At 38.0% G+C, this 19,693-nt stretch overlaps 1 protein-coding gene across 1 annotated transcript; it reads left to right on the plus strand.

Annotated features, from left to right (window-relative positions):
• The first annotated feature begins 470 nt into the window (after positions 1-470).
• On the plus strand, positions 471-15,818 carry LOC131554736 (protein-lysine methyltransferase METTL21E-like). Its single transcript, XM_058800324.1, has 5 exons — positions 471-522; positions 2,210-2,294; positions 10,914-11,071; positions 13,492-13,609; positions 14,527-15,818. The coding sequence occupies exons 2-5, from the start codon at positions 2,225-2,227 to the stop codon at positions 14,949-14,951; spliced, it is 771 nt and encodes a 256-aa protein (XP_058656307.1). The 5' UTR covers positions 471-522; positions 2,210-2,224; the 3' UTR covers positions 14,952-15,818.
• Positions 15,819-19,693: the final 3,875 nt, after the last annotated feature.

A 19,693-nucleotide genomic window follows, 5' to 3' on the forward strand; every position in this document is an offset into this window, starting at 1 on the left:
TGGATGTGGAGCAGTGGTATGTTTGTATTTATGCAGGGTGACAGGGTTAGGATTTTGTACTTTGTTACAGTTCTGCATTCCAACGGGAGCATGCATTCCTATCCAACAGCTGCAAAAGCACCCCCTCCCCTTGGTAAACTTTTGTCCTGGAAGACCCTTTTGACTCTGAGTAATGACTTTTTGTTCCTCAGTTACTTTTTAGTAGCAGTGGGGAGTTGCTAACGCGCTGCCACTATTTATTTTGTAAACAGCGCTCCCGAGTTGGTTACTTTGTGTTCGGAGCTCCCTAGGGAGGCAGGGGTGTCTCTTGCTGTTACAAAATTGCTCCCTTATGTAAGGGCTGCGAGGTGCCCTCTTTGTGCTGGGGCCGCAGCTGTCGGCGTTTGTGATCGCTGCCGGTGTGGGGATGGTGGCAATGTGTGACACAGGCTTCGGATCACGCCTTTGCCTGCGCCTGTCACGGGGGCAAGATAAGGACTTGGCTGTTGGAGCACCGTCTTTGGAAAGCTGTGAGAGATTCAGGTAATGTAGACCGAAATGCGGTACATGCCAGTGGTGTTTCGCTTGTCTCTGTCTTTTATGCTAAATTAGTTTATATAATTTACTTTAAAAAGTGTAGCTGAGCTGTTCAGCACTGTTTAGTTGCTTGTAGCACTCCTGAACGCCCACGTTGGACTATTTTAGGTTGCTGTGTATTTTAGTGCACCTCAGGATATTTTTAGAATTACATTAAAAATGTAAAGGACTACAAAATACAAAGACTTTGTCCTGTAGGGTGATTTTGCCTTTTATTTTGTCTTCCAATGGGAAGAAAATCTGTCATTTTTAATGCTTCTGATATAAACAACAAGGTGATGACTGTGTGCAACATTTTCTGTTTAGTATCCCTGTAGTTTTTTATGCCACTTGTTATTCTGAAGACGCATAACAAAGGCTTTGAATCCCACAGAGTCTCTTTTCTGTTTCCCATCTAATGATGTTGCTGTTGCTAAGCTGATGTATAGACATAAATATAATGGCAATATTTTTGTTCTGTGTGCTATGGAGACATGTAGAAAGCCCATAAGTTATTTGCACCTTCGAACAGGATAATGGCTGCTGGTATTGTAGTAGTATTGTTAAACATTAAACCTTTGTGCTTTTTGTGGTGTGAAGTCAAGAGTGTAAGGTGCATCCTCTCAAACAAGAGAGGGCTGTTCCATACTGTCCTCTTGATCCTGAAGTTTTGAGAGAAAAATCTGCCTAAGACTTAGCACTGTAAAGGCGATTTGATATTCAGAATATATTTTTATTTTGATTGTCTTTTTTTTTTTTTTTCGTTTTTTTTTTTTTTTTTTTTTTTGTTTTTTTTTTTGTTTTTGTTGTTTGGTCCCACTATGGAAAGATACTCTTTTAGTCACCTATTGGACGTTTAAACATCTGTAGATTATTAAATATATGCTACATGTAACCATCCTGGCAAAAATCAGTCAAATTTGCATGTAAGAGTGGACATTTAAAAATCATATCAAAGTATCAAAAATAAAGTATCAAAGTATCAAAGCACTGTGTGAGGTTTTTGTTTTGTTTTGTTTTTTTCTGTGAACTCAGTGTTCTTTCTGATTGTAAAATATGAAGTATTGGAGACTATTGGTTGTCTGCAGACAGCTGAAAATTGTATTGTCCTCTGTCCCACTAATCCTACTAGTTTTTTCTCCAGCATACTCCTGTTCATATAGGCATGTATTCTTTCTGTTCAGCATGTTATTTGTAGATCCTGCCCCCTTATTCTCATGCACAGCTTTTACTATTAGATTGTTTCCTTCCCTTCCAAACCAGTTAATTCAAACAAGATTAGATCATATTGGTGCAATTTTTTTTCTCTTTCAGGAATTTGTTTCTATCTTTCCTTTCAATCCTTTATAAGCTTACCAAACCTGATTTTGATTCTAACAACAAAATTTCATAAAATAGATCTAAAATGAATCAAAACTTTGGTTTGTTTTTATCTGTTTTTTTTCCTCTATGAGAATATAACAGTTGAAATAGTTTGCTGTGTCTTGTGCTTTTATGCCTTGAATATTCATACTTACATGTGTTCATGTCTTTACTATCAATAGAAGTAAATTGTAGCATAATACATGTCATTTATTTATTTAAAATGAAGCTTATGTGTGAAAGAAGAAATAAAGTAATTATATTGAGACAGACTTGTGTTTCTCTGTCCTAGGGTTTGTGGCATAGTATGGATTTGACATCATCACAGCATAACCATCTACAAAATCAAGGGGTCAGAGAATTCAAAAGACAAGAGGGTAAAATGGTTTTTATTTCACTATGTTTCCTTGTTGCACTTAAGAATATTATTAAGTAAAAGGAACAAAGTGTCTTTCTGACAATGAGCTATGTTCTAATTAATTTTTTTCTGAAGGACTGTGTTTATGCCATTGGTACAGAAAATGCAACAGATAGCACTGCTGTAGCATTGTAGCACTGTGCTAGCAATGCACAAGGAATTTCAAGTGTGTTATACCTGCATGCTCTTGTCCTGGCAGCTTCCTGCTGGTGCCTGGCATCTGTCCTCCAGTTACTTGCCTGTGTCTGGTTCCAAGGAATGAAGCTGTGACTTTGATCAAGCTTTTCAGGCAGGTTTGTTTACAGGCTGTCGGTTAGGAGAATTGGTTATTACAAGCCTGATTTCTGTCTAGACAGCCTCAGACCCTACCTTCAAATACCTTCAGGGGCTGTTGGCAGTGTTATCTCTTAAATACTTTCATGGCTGCACATCTTTGAGGATTCTAAATCTTCATAAATTGTCCCTAGTTTTTTTAGTGGTTACCAGGATTAGACTAAGTATTAAGACAAATGCATATGTTTTGCAATGGGATATAGTTATGTTCTACAGCTGAGAGCAAAAGGAGGATATTTGAATAATTATTTTATTTTTCATAATATTTTTGTGTAAAATCTCAGCTGAGTTGTGGTCTGTGTAGAGCCAGGTAGTTCTCTTCTATGTCTATAAACATTAATCTAAAAGAATGAGGAGACTGAAATTGGATATCTTTACAGACTTTGCCACCCTAAATTCTGTGCCAGGTTCTGGAGATGTAAGGATATCGAACCTGATGCGCAGAGATTTGCCTGCTTACTTACTTTGAGCCTGTGCCTTCCTTGTTCTCATCCTTTTTCTCTACTGCTTTCCTCATTCCTATTTCATTATTTCACCTGCCCAGTCTCAATATCTGTTTCTCAGTGTTCTTATTCCAGTTTGGTTTCTTTGCATGTTTCAGTCATAGGATCATAGACTCACAAAATGGTTTGAGTGGGAAAGGACCTTAAAGACAATCTAGTTATAAACCCCCTGCCATGGGCAGGGATGCTTTCCATTGGACCAGGTTGCTCAAAGCTCCATCCAACCTGGCCTTGAATACTCCCAGGGATTGAGCATCCATAATTTCTCCGGGCAACCTCTTCCAGTGTTGCACCACCCTCACTGTCTCAGCTCTTTTTATTTGGTGCCTTCCCCTTTGCTTATTAATTTACCTGTCATACATTCTCCAGTTTAAAACTCCTTATTTTTGTTCATGATTCCCATTACTACCAGTTCTCAGTTTACAGGTCAGTCATCACGCAGTCTGATCATTCCTTTTGTGGCTTTAAACAATCAGTTCTCCACTCCTGCATTGTTAGATGTCTCTCTTTCCTCACATAATTTCTCCTTCTGGCTTTAACACTCCTTGGCTAAATGTTTCTGAGACCAGATGCTACCGTTCCTGTCTTAATTTTTTTTGGCAAACTAAATTACTTTACCCTAGTTGCATTATGTAAATTCACCCCAGAATAATTTTATCTCTGAGACAAAAGAACAAGTTTGCCAGGTGTGCTTGTCCTTGACAGTCCATTGTCTCACTTCACTCGGCCATGGCTCAGTTTTTAATCCATAAATATGTGAGAAAATGCTGACCTAGTAACCTTCTTGTAAATCCTGACATTTTAGAAGGGACACACTCCTTCTACTTGCCCTGCCTGACAGATGTCCCAATTGATGGCAATTCCTGCCATCATTTCAAGCATCTTGGTGGAGTCCAGAGCGGTGCCTTAAATGGGACATACTTGGAGTGGAGCCAAGTGAAAAGCATCCTAACCCTGTAATTTACAATTTAAGATAATTCAGCTGGGAGGCAATAGTGATGTAGCACCTCATTCATATTTCCCGGGTTACTTCTAGAGATACTTCTCTCTCATGCTCTTCTGCACTGACGCTTTTTCACTGACTTCAAACACTTTGTTATAAAATGTGAAAAACATCCTGGGGCCTGAGTATGGACCCCAAATCTGCCTCTTCACAACTGAGTGCCTGATTTGTAGTTGGACTTTTCCTTGCTTTTATCCTTCTAGCATGATTCTTGCAATCCTGGTTTCCTGCTGGCTCATCTTATTAATTCAACACTTCCCTGTTGCCTTTCTCTCCCCTCAATAAGTAGACAGCTTAAGATATTGCTAAACTCAAATGAAAACTTCTTGTGTATGGACAGAACAGAAGTTGGAGGCAACAATCAAATAATCAAAGCATATATGATCTTTGTAGGGAAGTCAGTAACTTATTCTTCCCTCTCAGCCATGTGCCCAACTTTCCTATTTTCATTTCTTTAGTCTTTGCAGTAGCTGCATTTTGACAATAAATAATATATCTCAACTTCCACATAAGAAAAGTGGTATGACTGCATGGGTTGGTGTTCAGGTCCTTTATGCAAAGGAATATTTTAGAAATCAAGAATTATTGGTAGCTGAATACTGACAGCGTTTTTAAGGTCACTTCCTATCTGTCAGGAAGTTAGCTGCCTTTTATAATATATATTAGACCATCTAATTTAATAACAGAGTCTGCTTTGCAGTCAAAGGGACATAATTTAGTTATTTTTAGAAAGTAAATAACTTCTGAGCTTAGACTTGGAGATGTTTTCAATGACAGACAAACATGATGAAGTAACAAGGGAAGTACTTGGCAAACTTGAATTCATTATGTGTTCATGAGATAAAATGACTACAGTACTTCTATTTTCAGCCATTTAATGGTATTTAGATGACCTTTGACTTGGATAGGGCTGGAATATCAGTGTTGTAAATTTGAAACTGAAAACACAGCTCTCAAACCTGGATAAATACATTGGCTGGATACTGTGAGCAAACCCTTCTCTTGTTCTTGTGTCCTCATGCTCTGGGCTAAGTGCATCTTGTGTCTTGGCTGAGAAGGGTCTGCCTGTGGGTTGCAGTTTTGTATTTCTGCATTTCAAAGTATAAAGTTTCAAACATTTTGTTACCGTGACACGGTATCTCAGATTAATCGATACAATACACCCTTCACTGCCATCACTTCAGCAGACAGGGCTTGTAATGAATGTAGTGGAATGTCTACTTACGTGATGATATTCCTTTTTGTAGGTAGGGATGAAGTAAGGAAAAATTAACTGTGCAGTTTAGACATACTGGAATGGTACTTTGCTTTATATTCTTAGAAAGGTGTAGTTTACATCTGACTTCTGTGAAGTCAAGAGCACAATTTAGCTTTCCCTCCTAACACCTTCCTGTGAGAGCCCTTAGGCTGAAATTGAATAAAATAGAAATAAGTGGAATGAAATAAAGATACTAAAGTGATGCTGCCTGAAATTTAGGGACTACATTGTGATTCAGGATTGTGTATGTTTCCATGGAGCCATCTGTAGTGCTTGTAGGACCAGGGCTCTGATCCTGACATGACAGTAGCTCAGCAAAACTTCCAAGTCTACAAAGTCCCTTACTATTGTGCCCTTTATGTAGTTTCAGGAAAAATTTGGTGTGAGACATTGGAAATCTCCATATGGATTTATTGGGATACCTTTGGATAATTTCTATCGGTGGAGTAATCTCACTCTTCTCCAGTCATGTCTTACAGTCACAGTAGAGTTGCAAGTTTTTTCCCTTACTGATCTTTTTGCAGGTATCCTCTTGACTTTGGGATATATAGATAGTGACAATATATTTTTTTAAGACAAACAATATGTATTATATATATTATTTCCACATTATATAAATAAAATACATCTTTAGATATTTAGTTTGGGTGACTCCCCTCCTGTGTGTCCAGAGTGGGGGGTGATCTGAAAAGTCCTGGATGTTATGAATTCTTGGAATCTCTTGGAAACTCTCTAGCGTCACTCAATCACTAATATCAACACAGGTAGTCCTCCTTTCCAGAGGACTGACTTCTCAATTGCTGAGAAGTCATAGAGGAATCATCTTCACAGCTGTTGATGCATGCTATTAAAATATTTGTAAGGACAAGTCTAAAATGTGAACTTTAAACTCTACAGGTGAGAGTATACTCCTTCTGAAGATGGGAGAATAGGTTGCTGTAGGGCTGAGCTTTGTCAGGTCAAGTTCATGCTAAAGTCTTGGGTTTCATTCCTTTTGCCAGTTGGAGAAAATCCATCAAAGCAGGCGAGAAGCAGATGACTGGATCTTATTTCCTTGTGACATTGGGCTGTGGCACCATTTGACCTCCTGGGATTAGGCAGAGTCAGGCCAACACTCGAAAGAGTCTAATATATTTTTCTCTACCCTGTAGGCTGTTCCCATGAATCAATGGGTGAAAATATTTTTTTTCTGAATTAATCCTTCTTCGAATCTACTAGCAAAGTATTTGGAGTATGTTTTGTTACTCTGTGTGTTTTTTGTGAATGAGTCTGAAAATGGAGATACTGAGTGCTAGTATATTCTTCACAGCTTTCATGGTGGAAGGATCCTTTTACTTTTTTAGCAATGTTTTAGTTCAGGCATCTAGATTTTATGTGACAAGTGGTGTAAATAGCTGATCACGTATCTTGTTTCTAAACAGGTAATATTTCTACTAATTCTATGCAAAATTGAGCACATAAAGGTTGCCTTAATTTTATAGAAAAAAGATGCTGCAGTTTGCAATTTTTTCTGTTCTGGTCTGGTCTGTTTCCTGTTATTTTCTTTCTACCTTCCCTTCCCTATTTGAAGGACTTCAGCTTTCTCTTAGCAGAACTCACGTAATTTTGTTTCTTTAGGTTTTTGTTCTAACACATAGCATTTTAACATTTGTTTAACATGATGTGTGAATGTGTAAGCAGAATCCTCTGGTTCCCTACACAGGATTTTGCAGCTTGACACACATTTATCTAACTAACCTGCCACTGGCTTCACAACTCCAGTTTTCCACATGATTAGTACGTCTGTTTGGAAAACTTTGTTTGTATTTCAGTTGCTTTGCCTTTGAAAATGATATTTAGGCTATTTGAAATAGTTGATTCAGTGCAAGATGTGTCAACAGTACATGAGGTTTTCGCTTAGTCCTGATATTAATGAAAAGTCAAGGGCGCTCATGGAACATGATCCAAAGATGTTAAACTTATATAATAAGCAATGTTTTATCTAAAATATTCCAAAGAACACTGTAAGTAATTAACCTATTGGGCAAAAAGTCTTAAGAGACTTGAAGACATTCTTGAAGGATTTGGGGCACTATAGAGGTAACATTTTGTACACAAGTTCAAGATAAAGGAGATCTCTCTGTTTCAGTAAGAAAAATAATCTCAGTTTCTATATGTTCTATATGTTACCTTGAGTGGATGAAACTGCCTCATCTTCCTATAAATAAGGTTCTGGCACTAGAAACTCCAGTGGTTTCAGTGTTTGCTCATGCAAACAGATGAATAGGCTGAAGAAAATAGTTCTGTGTGTATACCACTTCCACACTTCTTCACATCAAAGAAGAGGGGTGAGAGCAAGAAGAAGAAAAACACACAGGTTGTGTTTGACAAGATAGGCATCTTGTCAAACACAACCTGTGTGTTTGTCTTCTTCTGGATCTGTGAAGAAGAGAGGAGCCAATCCTGGCAGACTTTTCAGTTCTGATGGTTCAGTATCTGTGCTCCAGTAGTATTGATGGAAATGCCTGTTATGCACTTCCATTCTTACAAGAATTGATAGCCAGCTCAGTCATGTCTCCTCTTCACTTATCCTACTCTATTCTACTGATGGGTAATCTCTTTTTGTTCAAAAAGTTATTAGAGTCCATTCATTGACTCATAAGACTCACTTGCAGGAGAATAACTCCCTTTCAGCTTTTTACACCTGTTATCAAGGAACTAGTTTGATCAAAGTACCAGCAAAATTTGCTTAATGATTTCAGATATTAAAAGAGTTCATCTCACTTGGATTTTACTTAGTCTTACAACAATTTTTGTGTCACTTGAAAGATTTCTCGCTAGTTCTTTATTTTTCTATTCTCAGTGCTTTGAGGACAGTTACAGAAAAAATAACTTATTTGCTTTTGTGCACTCCCACAAGAAAGTATTCTGAAAGATAAGAAGAGCAGAGGAGTGTTTCTTGCTGTTCAAAGGGAAACTTGTACAAAATAAATGAATCTGACTAAAACTCTGCACTCCTTATTCGTCAGCACTCTTTTTGTCAGGATCATTAATGTCCTGATTCTGAGAAAGTTTCTCCTTTGGGCCTTGTCTAACATGATAACTCTGATGAAACAAATATTTTTTTTGATTCTCCAAAATAGTAGAGTTTTCTTAAAGAAAAGTAGAGAAAAAAAAAATAAAAGCGTAAGGTTCTCCAGATAAGCCACCTGGCAGGTTACCAAAAGGATAAGATGGGCAAAAATTCAAGCGGTGTTATTGATCGGCAGATTTGGGATTCTTCTTTCAGGGGTACAGACAATGCTCAGGAAGAGAGCAGTGGCTTACAAACTCTGTTAGTGTAGGTGCTATGCAAACCTGAAGTAGGAAGTTCGCTGATCCTGTAGGGAATAGGTGGGAAATGTTTATTGAGTGCTAGAGGGGCAGCTGCAACACTGCTAAAGTTTTATAGATCATCTCATAGGAGCTTTATAAGTTAAGACCTAATAAGTTACCAGCTTCTCAACAAAATTGGATCCAAAACAGATGTCAAGGGAGGCAAATCAAGAAAAATGGTTGTAATTGAAAGGTAGTAGAAAGAATAGCTTTTACTTCCACAGCTAGTAGTGATCACAGAACAAGATCAGACTGCTCTGAGCAATGGGAGAAGATTAAAAGCAGGCTATATCTGGCATGCTTGGAAACAGGATGATCTATTAAATACACTTATGATATGTGTAATAAGACAGCTTTTTATTATTTCTTTCATAAGAGAAGATTAATTTTGCCCTGAAGCAGCATTTCCCTGGCACTGAGCTCATGTTTGTCAAGAGCTCCCTCATTACAGGCACAGTGATGCATGTATTTTCTCCCAGATTAACATCAGAGGCTTGAAGAGGCTGACACATACTGCTTGTTTTCCAACATCTTAAAATACCATAGTTTCAATGTTGGGCATTTTATTTTGAAAATTTATGAAAATTTATGAAAACATTTTTTTCCTAGCAGTATATGCATGATACAGTTTTTAATTTTGCTGTACCCTGTGATTGGGGTTCTTCCCCCCTGCAATAGATTCTACAAGTACTGTGGTTGGTTAGTCAGCTTTTATTGTGTTTTTGTGTCTTAATGTCAACATAAATTCAAATATTTTTTGTTTTTCTTCCTTGTTTGATGCTATTCTCTATTTTCCTGTGATGCTGAAATTTGAGTTACAAGCTTAAAGCACTGGCTAATAGGTTTGAGCAACTTCATGATGTATTTTTGTGTGGTATAATCTTTTTCTGTCTTCACCCCTGCTTTTATTCCTTGGAACAAGGAAGGAAGAGAGACTTTGTCCATAATTATCATAATAAAAATACTGAGGCATATGGCAATATAAACGACAACACTTGGGGTCTTTATGTTCTTTGTGACCATAATGATTCAAGGGAGAAGAAAAAGTGAAGAATCTTCAGTAGAGCAAAGTCTTTTATGTTGATGACAGCATAAATGGTTTCATTTTCCAGAGCCAGCAGATCCCAAAGTTAATATCTGTGATTTTGATGGGAGCTGCAGGTCTGATACAGAAACTCTGCTTTGGACAAGGTGGTAACTGAGTTATCTAAATCTCAAGCATGCTTTCTAGGTGTAGCTTGTGAACATGTTTTTCTTTCACTGGTTTGCTAACAGACCATAGTTGGCTATGAAAGCAAAATTCCCATGAAAACTTAGAAGGAATCTAGGCTTTGCTAAGAAAATGCTCTAGATAGTTTCATTTAAATATTGTTTTCTGACATTGTGGTGCAGTTTTGTGTGATGATGGCAAAACTGAAACTAGCTTGGTATTCCTCTAAAAAGGAATGAATCTTCTTCTGTTAGAACAGTTATCCTGGATTTTGTTAGCTATCATAAATATTCTTTGCTTAGCAACAAGGATGGCATTCAGGATATCAAGCCAACTGGAAAGAATCCCTCTGACAGGGCGCTGTTGGGGTGGGTGGATAAACTTTCCTGACAACACAAGTGCTTCCACTCCTGTCTGTCATCATTTGTGTTGCTAGGGTCTGTTTCACAAGTTTTATGGCAGACTTATAAATGATATTCCGGCTCCTTTTGTTTACTGTCAGAAAGAACCAGAATATGGGGAAAGTGAACAATAAAAGGATATGGAGAATAATGAAAAATGCAGGTGCATAAGGCTGTGTCTTTACTAGGGCAGCTGTTCTTGAAAGAAAAAAGTTTAAAAATTTCCTTTTGGTTGCTGAAATGGAAAACAATGTATGCTAACATTCCCCTTCTTTACTTTGTATGAACTTGGCTGCTTCAGTGAGACATGAAAGAAGTTATTTAGTCACACACTGAAAATTTCAATTAGAAAATTCTGAAGAATAGCTGTGTACCATGCTAACAATTAATGGTGAAATGTATTTTATTCATGGATGTAATTTATATTCTTGCTTCCCAATCAGCTTTTTAACATGAATTGATAGTTTTATTATCTGTCCTCTCAGCCTCTTTGACCTTTTATACTTTTGCTTCCAGGGGAAAAAGAAGATGAACAGATAGTTGCAGAAATCATGGAGAGGCGTTTCTTTCCTGACCATATAGCTTATAAGACCTGGGAGGGCTTTCACTTTGCTGGCCATGAGATAAGAATTACAGAAGCCACTGATTGCTACGGGGCAGTCGTCTGGCCATCGGTACAATATTTTTGTAGTATATTTATTTTTCATTTTTGGAGCCATCTAGCATTTTAAGATTTGTTTTGTATAATAAATATACAACAAACCCAAGGAAATAATTCTGTGTTTCTCTGTCTCTGTTCTGCAAATCCCAAACCTGAATTTAACCTGTTTTTTTTGTGGATTTATGTTTCTCAAAGCTTACTTGGTATTTCTTGTGCATGCTGCAATCACCCCAGGTGTATGATCCTGTGTCCTCTCCTCGCTTGCCAGTAGCTTTTAATCCAATTAGCTAATTACAAGCATATTTTGAAACAAATATGGCAGTTTTATGATGATTGCATTTCTGTACATTTTATAAATACAGATGGCTGTGTAGCAGGCAGATCCAGGTTGCAGAAACAGCAGTGATGCAAGCTCACAAGGTGTTATCATTCATAGAAGCTATTCAACCTTCTCATGTAAGGAACAAATTTACCTTGTTAATACGCAGACATGGGAAAATGTTCAGCTGCAGCATTCAGTTTCTTAAACAGCTGGAAATCTAGTTGGAGAGAGCCATTGTCCTTGGCTCTTGATAGAGGAACCATCAACACATTCACCATACAAGTATTCTTCTTCAGGTTTTGAATATGTACAATAGAGCAAACTTACTGTTTTGAAGTAATTAGGACTGAGAGAAATCTCCAGGGAGGTGCCATGATGCATGATGAAATTTGTGTCCCTAAAGGAGAGACCCAGGATGCTCCATTTCTTTCCCAACTGCCTCAGCCTCCTAGGATCATACTGTTTTTTAGAAGTATGACCGTAGTTCAGCTGAGCATAGTTGTCCTACTCTTCTGCTTTGAAGTCCAAATGATATTCCTGGTGTTAGGAGACCTGGAACAGTCATCTGTACTATATGTTTTGGTGACCTCTGTGTATGTCTTCATGGAAAGTTTGGCTGACTACCAATTATTTGCACAAAATCATGGACTTTACTGAAAAACATTTTTTTTTTTTTTCTGGAAGGGCTTAGCCAATTTTGTTGTGGAAGGAAGACAATCCTTTGATCTCTGTCTCTTGATATTCTCCCTTCCACTTCCATCTGGCTGTACTTGAAATCTTCTGAAAAATGGCAGCCAAATTTTTCAAGAGTGCAGAAACTTTAAGGAAAGTAAAGCTTCTGCATGTTTCATGGAAAGGAATGCAGATTTCAAAGTTTCCCTGATTTAACCTTCAGAAACTTTGATTATGCCAGCCAGTTTCTACAATAGAAAATGGCAAAACCCTGATGGAAGGAATTATAGGAATTAACGTAACTAGGAGGAAATCCTAATGTAATGTCAAATATCAGATCCAGTCTTTAGGAACCTGACTTTAATTATTCCTGGTTCTCACAGACTGATTTCTATATCAGTGCTGTTGATTAAATGATACATATAGGTTTGGATTACCTTTTCTTCTGTGCTCTGAATTAAGAGGTAGGAAAAAACCCCCTTGTTTTACTTTCTAGCATGTTAACACTGGGTCAGCAGTCCTCCTGCTCTTTTCCTTCTCATTCATTATTACTGGAAAGCAAAACTAATTTTGCTGTGCCAGAGCAGGCCGCTAATGATTGCCTTTCCAAATGGTGATCTGTATTGTGAGAGGATAAAGCAATCATCTTATTTGTCAATGGAGATTGTATCAAAGTCTGAGAAAGATATGGAAGTAAATATGGAAACTATCTTTATGAGAGAAATAAAATTAGCAATTTCTATTTCACCAGTGTGCTAAAATGCACTGGTCAGTGTGAGATAGGGCAGAAAAGCTGAGAAGATTTTTTTAATCGCTTTAACTTTTGATCAGTTAATCACTTTATATATACATGTGTAAGGAGTCTGTTGTAGATGCTCTTTGTGGCTGTATTTACTATGAAAGTTTGCTAAGCTTAACCAGATAAGCAAATAGAAACTGCAAACAAACTGAGCCAAAAGAAAAGGGGGTAAATCTATGTGTCTCTTTTGAACCCTAAAAATTAATTATTGCCAGAAATATTTGACTATTGGAAGAACTTAACAAGGGTTGTTGTGGATTTTGTCTCAGAAGCAGTCTTTATATAAGGATATTTTTGTGGAGGAGATATTTTCTCTCAACCAGAAGTAAGTCCAGTTATAAGCAGGAATTGGTGACCAGAATTTTACAACTCATGTCATGTGTTGTGACAGATTATCTAATTGTAGCTGCTCCTTCTGTCTGTAATAATTCACAGACTTATTTTGTAGCATTTATTATGTGACCTATAGAGCCCAAAGATCATGGTGAGCTGTGATCCTTTAGGGATAGTGCTTGAATGAATATTGCTCATTTGAACAGATAACAAATTTTTTGCATGCTTTTAAATGACAATTCATATTTAGTAAAGGGATTTAGTTCATTATTTTGTTCAGTATGTTCATGGATTTCCTCCCCTACAGGCTCTTGTTCTGTGTTATTTTTTGGAAACTCATTCTAAACAATGCAATTTGGTTGACAAAAATGTGATTGAAATTGGAGCTGGAACTGGCTTGGTCTCCATAGTAGCCAGTTTGCTGGGTGAGTATGTGATATTTCTCTTAAGCTCTGGGAAACACCTCCCAGACGAATAATGGAGGACAAATGATGTGGCTTGGTTCTTCTAAGAGACTGTTGTTTGAAAGTTTCCAAGAGCAAGAAACAGTAAATTCTAAAAGGCTTGTTTGGAAACATGCTTTGGTATTTGTTTTTTTTTCTTCTTGAAGTGTATTGATAAAATAAAGGTCACAGTAGATATGTTGTCATTAACCATGCTAAACTGGGGATCAAAATAAAAAATTAGTGGCTTTGCAGGGTATCAGTGGCAAGTAGACTGAGCCAGATGTAGGTAAGACCAGTGCATCCCCTTCCTTTGACCAAAGAGCTCTTGGATGGCAGGTCACCTTCCATCCAATTCTATCCCTTTGTGTTTCAGTATTTTCCTTCAGCAACTTGATCCCTCTGCTACAGACATTGTTGTGTTTTCTGTCATGGCACCCTATTCATCTCCAAGAGTAATCCAGGTCAGTAGGTTCTGCATTTTAACAGAATTTTGGCTTTTGGTAGTCTGAGAAAACTTCTTCTTGTGTGAGAAGGGAAGATCTTGAGGTAATGCTTGAATTTCATGCTGACTTCTTGGATTCAGTAATGGGTATTCATCAATCCCTGGTCAGCCACTGTACTTTTAACCAATGTGATGATATCAAGATACAGTAAGTATCTGATTTCTCCCCATCAGCTGCATTTAGATGGCAATCTGTAGAGTAGAACTACAAGGAAGAAAACATTTACTTTAAGCACAATATTTAAGAGTTATTGGGAGCATCTGCATTTTTTTATTGCCCTCAGCGAGAGTTACCTGATAAAACCAATTCTTTGTGCAGTGGCTTTTGTGAATGGGCTTTTACTCAAGTGTTGTTGTATATTCAAATATTGTATTTGTTTTCTCTGTGTCACAGGTGCCTTTGTAACTGCCACAGATTTGCCAGAACTACTGGGAAACCTTGAGTACAACATTCTCCAAAATACAAAGCAGAAATGCAAACACCAGCCTTGCGTCAAGGAGTTGTCCTGGGGAATTGATCTGGAAAAGAACTTTCCTAGGTCTTCCTGTCACTTTGACTACATTATGGCTGCTGATGTAGTTTACTACCATCCATTCCTGGATGAGCTCCTCCTAACTTTTGATCACTTGTGCAAGAATGATACTGTTATTCTGTGGGCCATGAAGTTTAGGCTGGAGAATGAGAACCGATTTGTGGACAGATTTCAGACACTGTTTGACTTAGAGATGATTTCTAATTTTCCCAGTTTGAACATAGCCTTATATAAAGCAATGAGGAAAGACAGGATGAAAGCCAGACCTTCCAAACTGAAGGTCTGAAAGAGAGATATAGGGAGGTGACAGTTGCAGCTGTTCTCTCTTCAATAATTTCCATTTTAGTAGCTGCTGACACTTACATGAATGACATTTCTAGAGATAGGTAAAACAAATTATCAAATTCCTAGTGCATGCCTATAAATTCCTAAATTCAATTTGCCAATAGTGATATACACAGAAGAGTTATATCTGTGACATTGTCTTGACTTTTATGTGCTAAGCTGACAACTCTAATAACTTTTACAAGTCTTACCATGATTGTTATGGGTCATATAATGAATATTTCCAGAAGTTTTCAATTACAGCTTTGAACAGCCTCTTATAAATTTGAACAATTATTTAAAACTTTAGACTATAAATCTTTGTATTCAAAAGTTTTGGTGTTAAATCTGATATTTCCCCATTTTCACTATCATTTTAATCCTTCCTTTGAATGCTCTTAAATAGAACATTAAATTAGCTGAAAAAACCTCACCACCTGGAAAGCACACTTTTGTGATAAAGGGATAGAATACATTAATTACTCTTAATGTAATGATTATGCTTTCATTTTTAAATTTAAATTTAGGGATTCTTCAACAGAACACATGAGGAAGAGGGATTTAAATGTTTTGTTGCTTCAACAAAGGTCTTGTATTAGAAGCGTACAAACACCAGCTGACCTTTACTAAGACTTTTAATTCTTGGTCTGGAGCTCTGCTCCTCCAAAAATAGACAGTTATCTGAAATTGAGGGAGCAGCAATGGAAAAAGGACAGTGGCCATCAGGAAAGAGCTTTGCACTGCTGGCTGCTGGTGCCTGGAGGCAGAAAACTCAACCAGCCTGTCATGGTGGGGCTGAGGCATGGATAGACTTAGAGATTGGTTTGTATTTTAGTATGGGCAAACACAATACTTTCCTCCTAGCCACTCAGTATTGCATGCTCCTGTTTTCAGCGGCCTATCCAAGACTTTTCTTTTGGGTAGATGAATAAAATTTTTCTTTCCACAGGCCATATTTTTCTGATTCTGTTTGTAATGGATTTTGAGGCCTTCAAGTCTCTTTCAGGCTAGAGAAGAGAGCTTTATCACCTCTATTGTAACAGGCAACTGCCCTAGTAATGTGGAGGCTCTGGGACTGACAGGATTTATCTTTTAACTCCTATTTGTATCCTCTCAAGGAGGTTTTTTGTTTTGGTTGGTTTGTTGGTTGGTTTTCTTTGGTTGACTTCATGAACATACTATTGTTTTTATCTTTGATTATGGCAGATGCATGTTATTTATTTACTCTGGCAAAGGTCTGGGGTAGAACTATGGTACATGTGATGTGGAATGTATATTTTGTCCCAGCTGAACATTGGTGCCCAGTGTTAGAGGTGAAGTGTTGCAGAGAGGAGATCTGCCAGACTTTTGCAGTGGGAGCTGGATATCCTAGGGCATCCTTGGTGAAACACAAAGAGTGATCCTAGGATAAAATTAAAGCAAAGAGTAGCATGTCTTAGCCCAGAAGCAAAATGAAAAGAAAGGAAGTTAAGTCTATTTTTTTACCTCTCCTGCTGAGAAATCACACGTGAGATTTTGGCATGGAGGTTATTAGACAAAAATCTAATCATTAAATATCATCAGTAAATTTCCTGTGACAAAGTTTGTAAAGGCAGAATCCTTTATTGGATCAATCAGTTTAGCTAGAAAATTAGACTCTATACCAGCTGACAGGGAGTATTACCCCTCCTTACAGAAGTTACTCTGCCTATGTCCTTAGATAATTATAACTGTAGAAAAACAGACTGCAGAATGGAAATATTTGGAAATAATTTTCTTTCTACATTGTGTAATAGAAATAGTTTAGTGTAAGCAAATAAAGAAACAAACAGGGATCTCTGCCATTGCTTGATTTCCTCTTCCTGCTTCCTTCCTCTTAACTTGCTTGCAATCATTGAATCTTCTGCCATTGTAACCATAATCCTTGTATCCAAAAGGGCATCTCAGTCTACAAAAGTTTCATGGATAAATGGATTGTCACTGTAATTAGTGAAATGACCTTGTGAACTCCAAAATGGTGAAGGTGAAAGAGAAAGACTGCAGCAAAGCCGTTGAGTGTGATCACTTTTAAATAGCTGTCCTGCTGACCAGCCCTCCTGTTTGCACTGCAGACTGACCCTGCCGAGCTCCTGCTGGATTCTGCAGGAGATGCTTTTGTCAAATGGAGTCGGGACTCAGCACTTCAGGCCCAACAGCTTGTTAATATGTACTGGAAAGTAACATCAGCTCTCTTTCTCACAAGTCTGCCTAGCACTGCTGTGTGAAGCTTCCTGGGAAATCTCTGGTGACTGGCTGCTCTATTGTGCAGCACCTTTTGTCCTCTGGTGTGACGGGCAGGTTATTAGCCATGACCAGTGGAGGGTGAGCTTGTACTTGGCATTTGCCTATGGAGTTTATTTCTGCTCTCTGAGAATAAGTCTCACATAAATGTCAAGTATTGCTGACCCCTCAAGTCAGTCATAATTTTAATAACCACTTATTCTTTGTTCTAATAGCTCAGATAAAGGATCAAACTGTCATTCGGTGCATTATATTGCTAATACAGATGGCATTTGTAGCTGCAGTTTCTGAAAGGCAGGGGGCAAGAAGGTCAGTTAAATTTGTGGGTGAAAGAGCTCCAGTTTTAAACAATGCCACAGGATCTTCCTGTGCTGGTAGGCTTTTGCAGTCTCTTATAGGGTGTTATGATAATCAAACTAATTTAAGAGATAAATTTGGATGTATAGGTATAGGTTCAATCCATTCCACGGGGTTTATGTATTTCAACCTAAGGGCAGCAGTATATTTAAGTAACTTGATGGTATTTGCAAAATTTTCCACAAACAATGTTTTTCAAGCACATATATATTTTCAGGAAGTGTTCTTTATTAAAAAAGTGTATGTAGAATTATTACAGTGATTTATTTTGCTGCTTATTTTATATTTTCATCAAGGTTTTTTACAAATCTTTGCCTTTTCCCTCTCAGAATTAAAGAAACAAGCATTCCCAACATTGCAGAGTTTCCATATGGTCATATTTTGGTTTTGTCTCTCTCTTGCTGAATTTCAGTTTTGCAGCTCTGAGTTATTTGGTTTTGTTTGCATTATTACACCCACCCACTTGGGCTTTTACTTCTTATAACAACTGTAAGAAAAAGCCATAGCTGCTGAAAATTTAGGAAAAAAAATACTCAAATGGCAGTACAGATCTACCGTGCAAACCTAATTTTCCTTTAGAAATACAACTGCTAAAAATACCCAAATAACTATCCCTGGCCCAAATGGTAGTTGAATGATGCACAACTCATATTGGTCATTATACAAGCACTAGTGAGTGCTAGGTGAGCAAAAAAGACCAAAGAACAGGTGTGTCCTCCTGAATGGATCTTCATTTCCAGTCACATTGAGTCAGGTGACTCAGTCATCTGAAGAAATAGTACATACACCAAACAACCCAGGACCTTGAAACCTAAATGGATTTGGAAGTCACCAATTTACAAGTCACCAATTCAGCCAGCACCTTTTGAACTCTGGGGACCTGAATGGTGCAGGACTTTTCCCTACTCAGCCACTGCTACTGCACTGGTAACCTTGAGGTGATCTCAAGGTAAGTTCAGTGACAAAGAAAGAAACTGTCAAGATGTCACTGCTCCATGGGTGTAATTAAGAAACTGACATGTTCATTCTTATAATAGGTCTGTGACTTCAGGGAAATGTTGTTGCACAGGTGTAAAGCAAAGAGGAAATTGAGCTAAATGTCAAGGGATTTAAACCTCTCTCACAGGGGAAAGTCCAGTATCAAAGTTCTTTCACAGTAAAAATAACATTTCCTGTGCTCCACCTTGTTTGGAATTCTTTACATTAAGGAAAAAAGTAAATTAATTTTATTATTCCATAAAAGAAAATACTTCTGAGCCACTCTAGATAAATTATAAACACCCTAAAAGTATAAGCGCTCAGCAATAGGCCAGAATAAAAATAACAATTTTTCCTTTTGCACAGTTAAGCCATCCAAACATACATTACACAGATTGTACTGTATTGTCTAGAATTTCTAGAATCATTCGGGTTGGATGGCACCTCTGAAGGCTATCTGGTCCTACCCTCAGCTCACATCTGGGCCATATTCAAAGTCTGAACAGGTTGCTCAGTAGTAGTTTTCTCCAGTAGTACATGAAAATCTTGAAGAAAGAAGATTCCACAATACGCCTGAGCAGCCTGTTAATTTCTTCCCCCCCACCTCACAAATCCAATTGGAATTTCTCTTGCTGCAACTGGGCGTCTGCCTATTGTCATTTTGCAATGCACCTGTGGCTTCATCTTCTCTGTAACCCTCTTGTTATGTAGCAGAAGGCAGCTATGGGATCCACCACTCAGCTGCAGAAACCTACTGCTCTCAGCCTTTTGTTTCCTCCTGCCCCTTACCCCTTTCACTCCTCCTCTGCGTTCTCTTCAGTTTGTAAAGATTCCTGTTAGTGGTGTCCCCACAAGCTGGCACAGTCCTGCAGATATGGCACCATTATGCCACGTGGAAGGGTCAGGATCACTTTGAATGCTCTGCTGGCCACACTCTTGCCAGTGCAGTTAACTTGCATCACCTGCAAGGATGCAGCACTGTCTTTGCTCCTGCTCCATCAGGACATCCAGTTCCTCTCCTGCAGATGCAGTCTCTAGGTTTTCAACTCATGAGCTGGCACAAGTTAAAGCCTGTGCTTTTGCCTTCTGCTACTCTGTTGGACATTATGT

This window comes from Ammospiza caudacuta, chromosome 2 (assembly GCF_027887145.1).
Source record: "Ammospiza caudacuta isolate bAmmCau1 chromosome 2, bAmmCau1.pri, whole genome shotgun sequence".
NCBI classification, from domain to species: domain Eukaryota; kingdom Metazoa; phylum Chordata; class Aves; order Passeriformes; family Passerellidae; genus Ammospiza; species Ammospiza caudacuta.

Bases quoted from the DNA above. Each gene is read 5' to 3' on its own strand.
- LOC131554736 (XM_058800324.1), top strand. From the start codon at position 2,225: ATGGATTTGACATCATCACAGCATAACCATCTACAAAATCAAGGGGTC. The intron at 2,295-10,913 runs GTAAAATGGTTT...TTTTGCTTCCAG, and splicing joins AGAATTCAAAAGACAAGAGG to GGGAAAAAGAAGATGAACAG. The intron at 13,610-14,526 runs GTGAGTATGTGA...TCTGTGTCACAG, and splicing joins CATAGTAGCCAGTTTGCTGG to GTGCCTTTGTAACTGCCACA.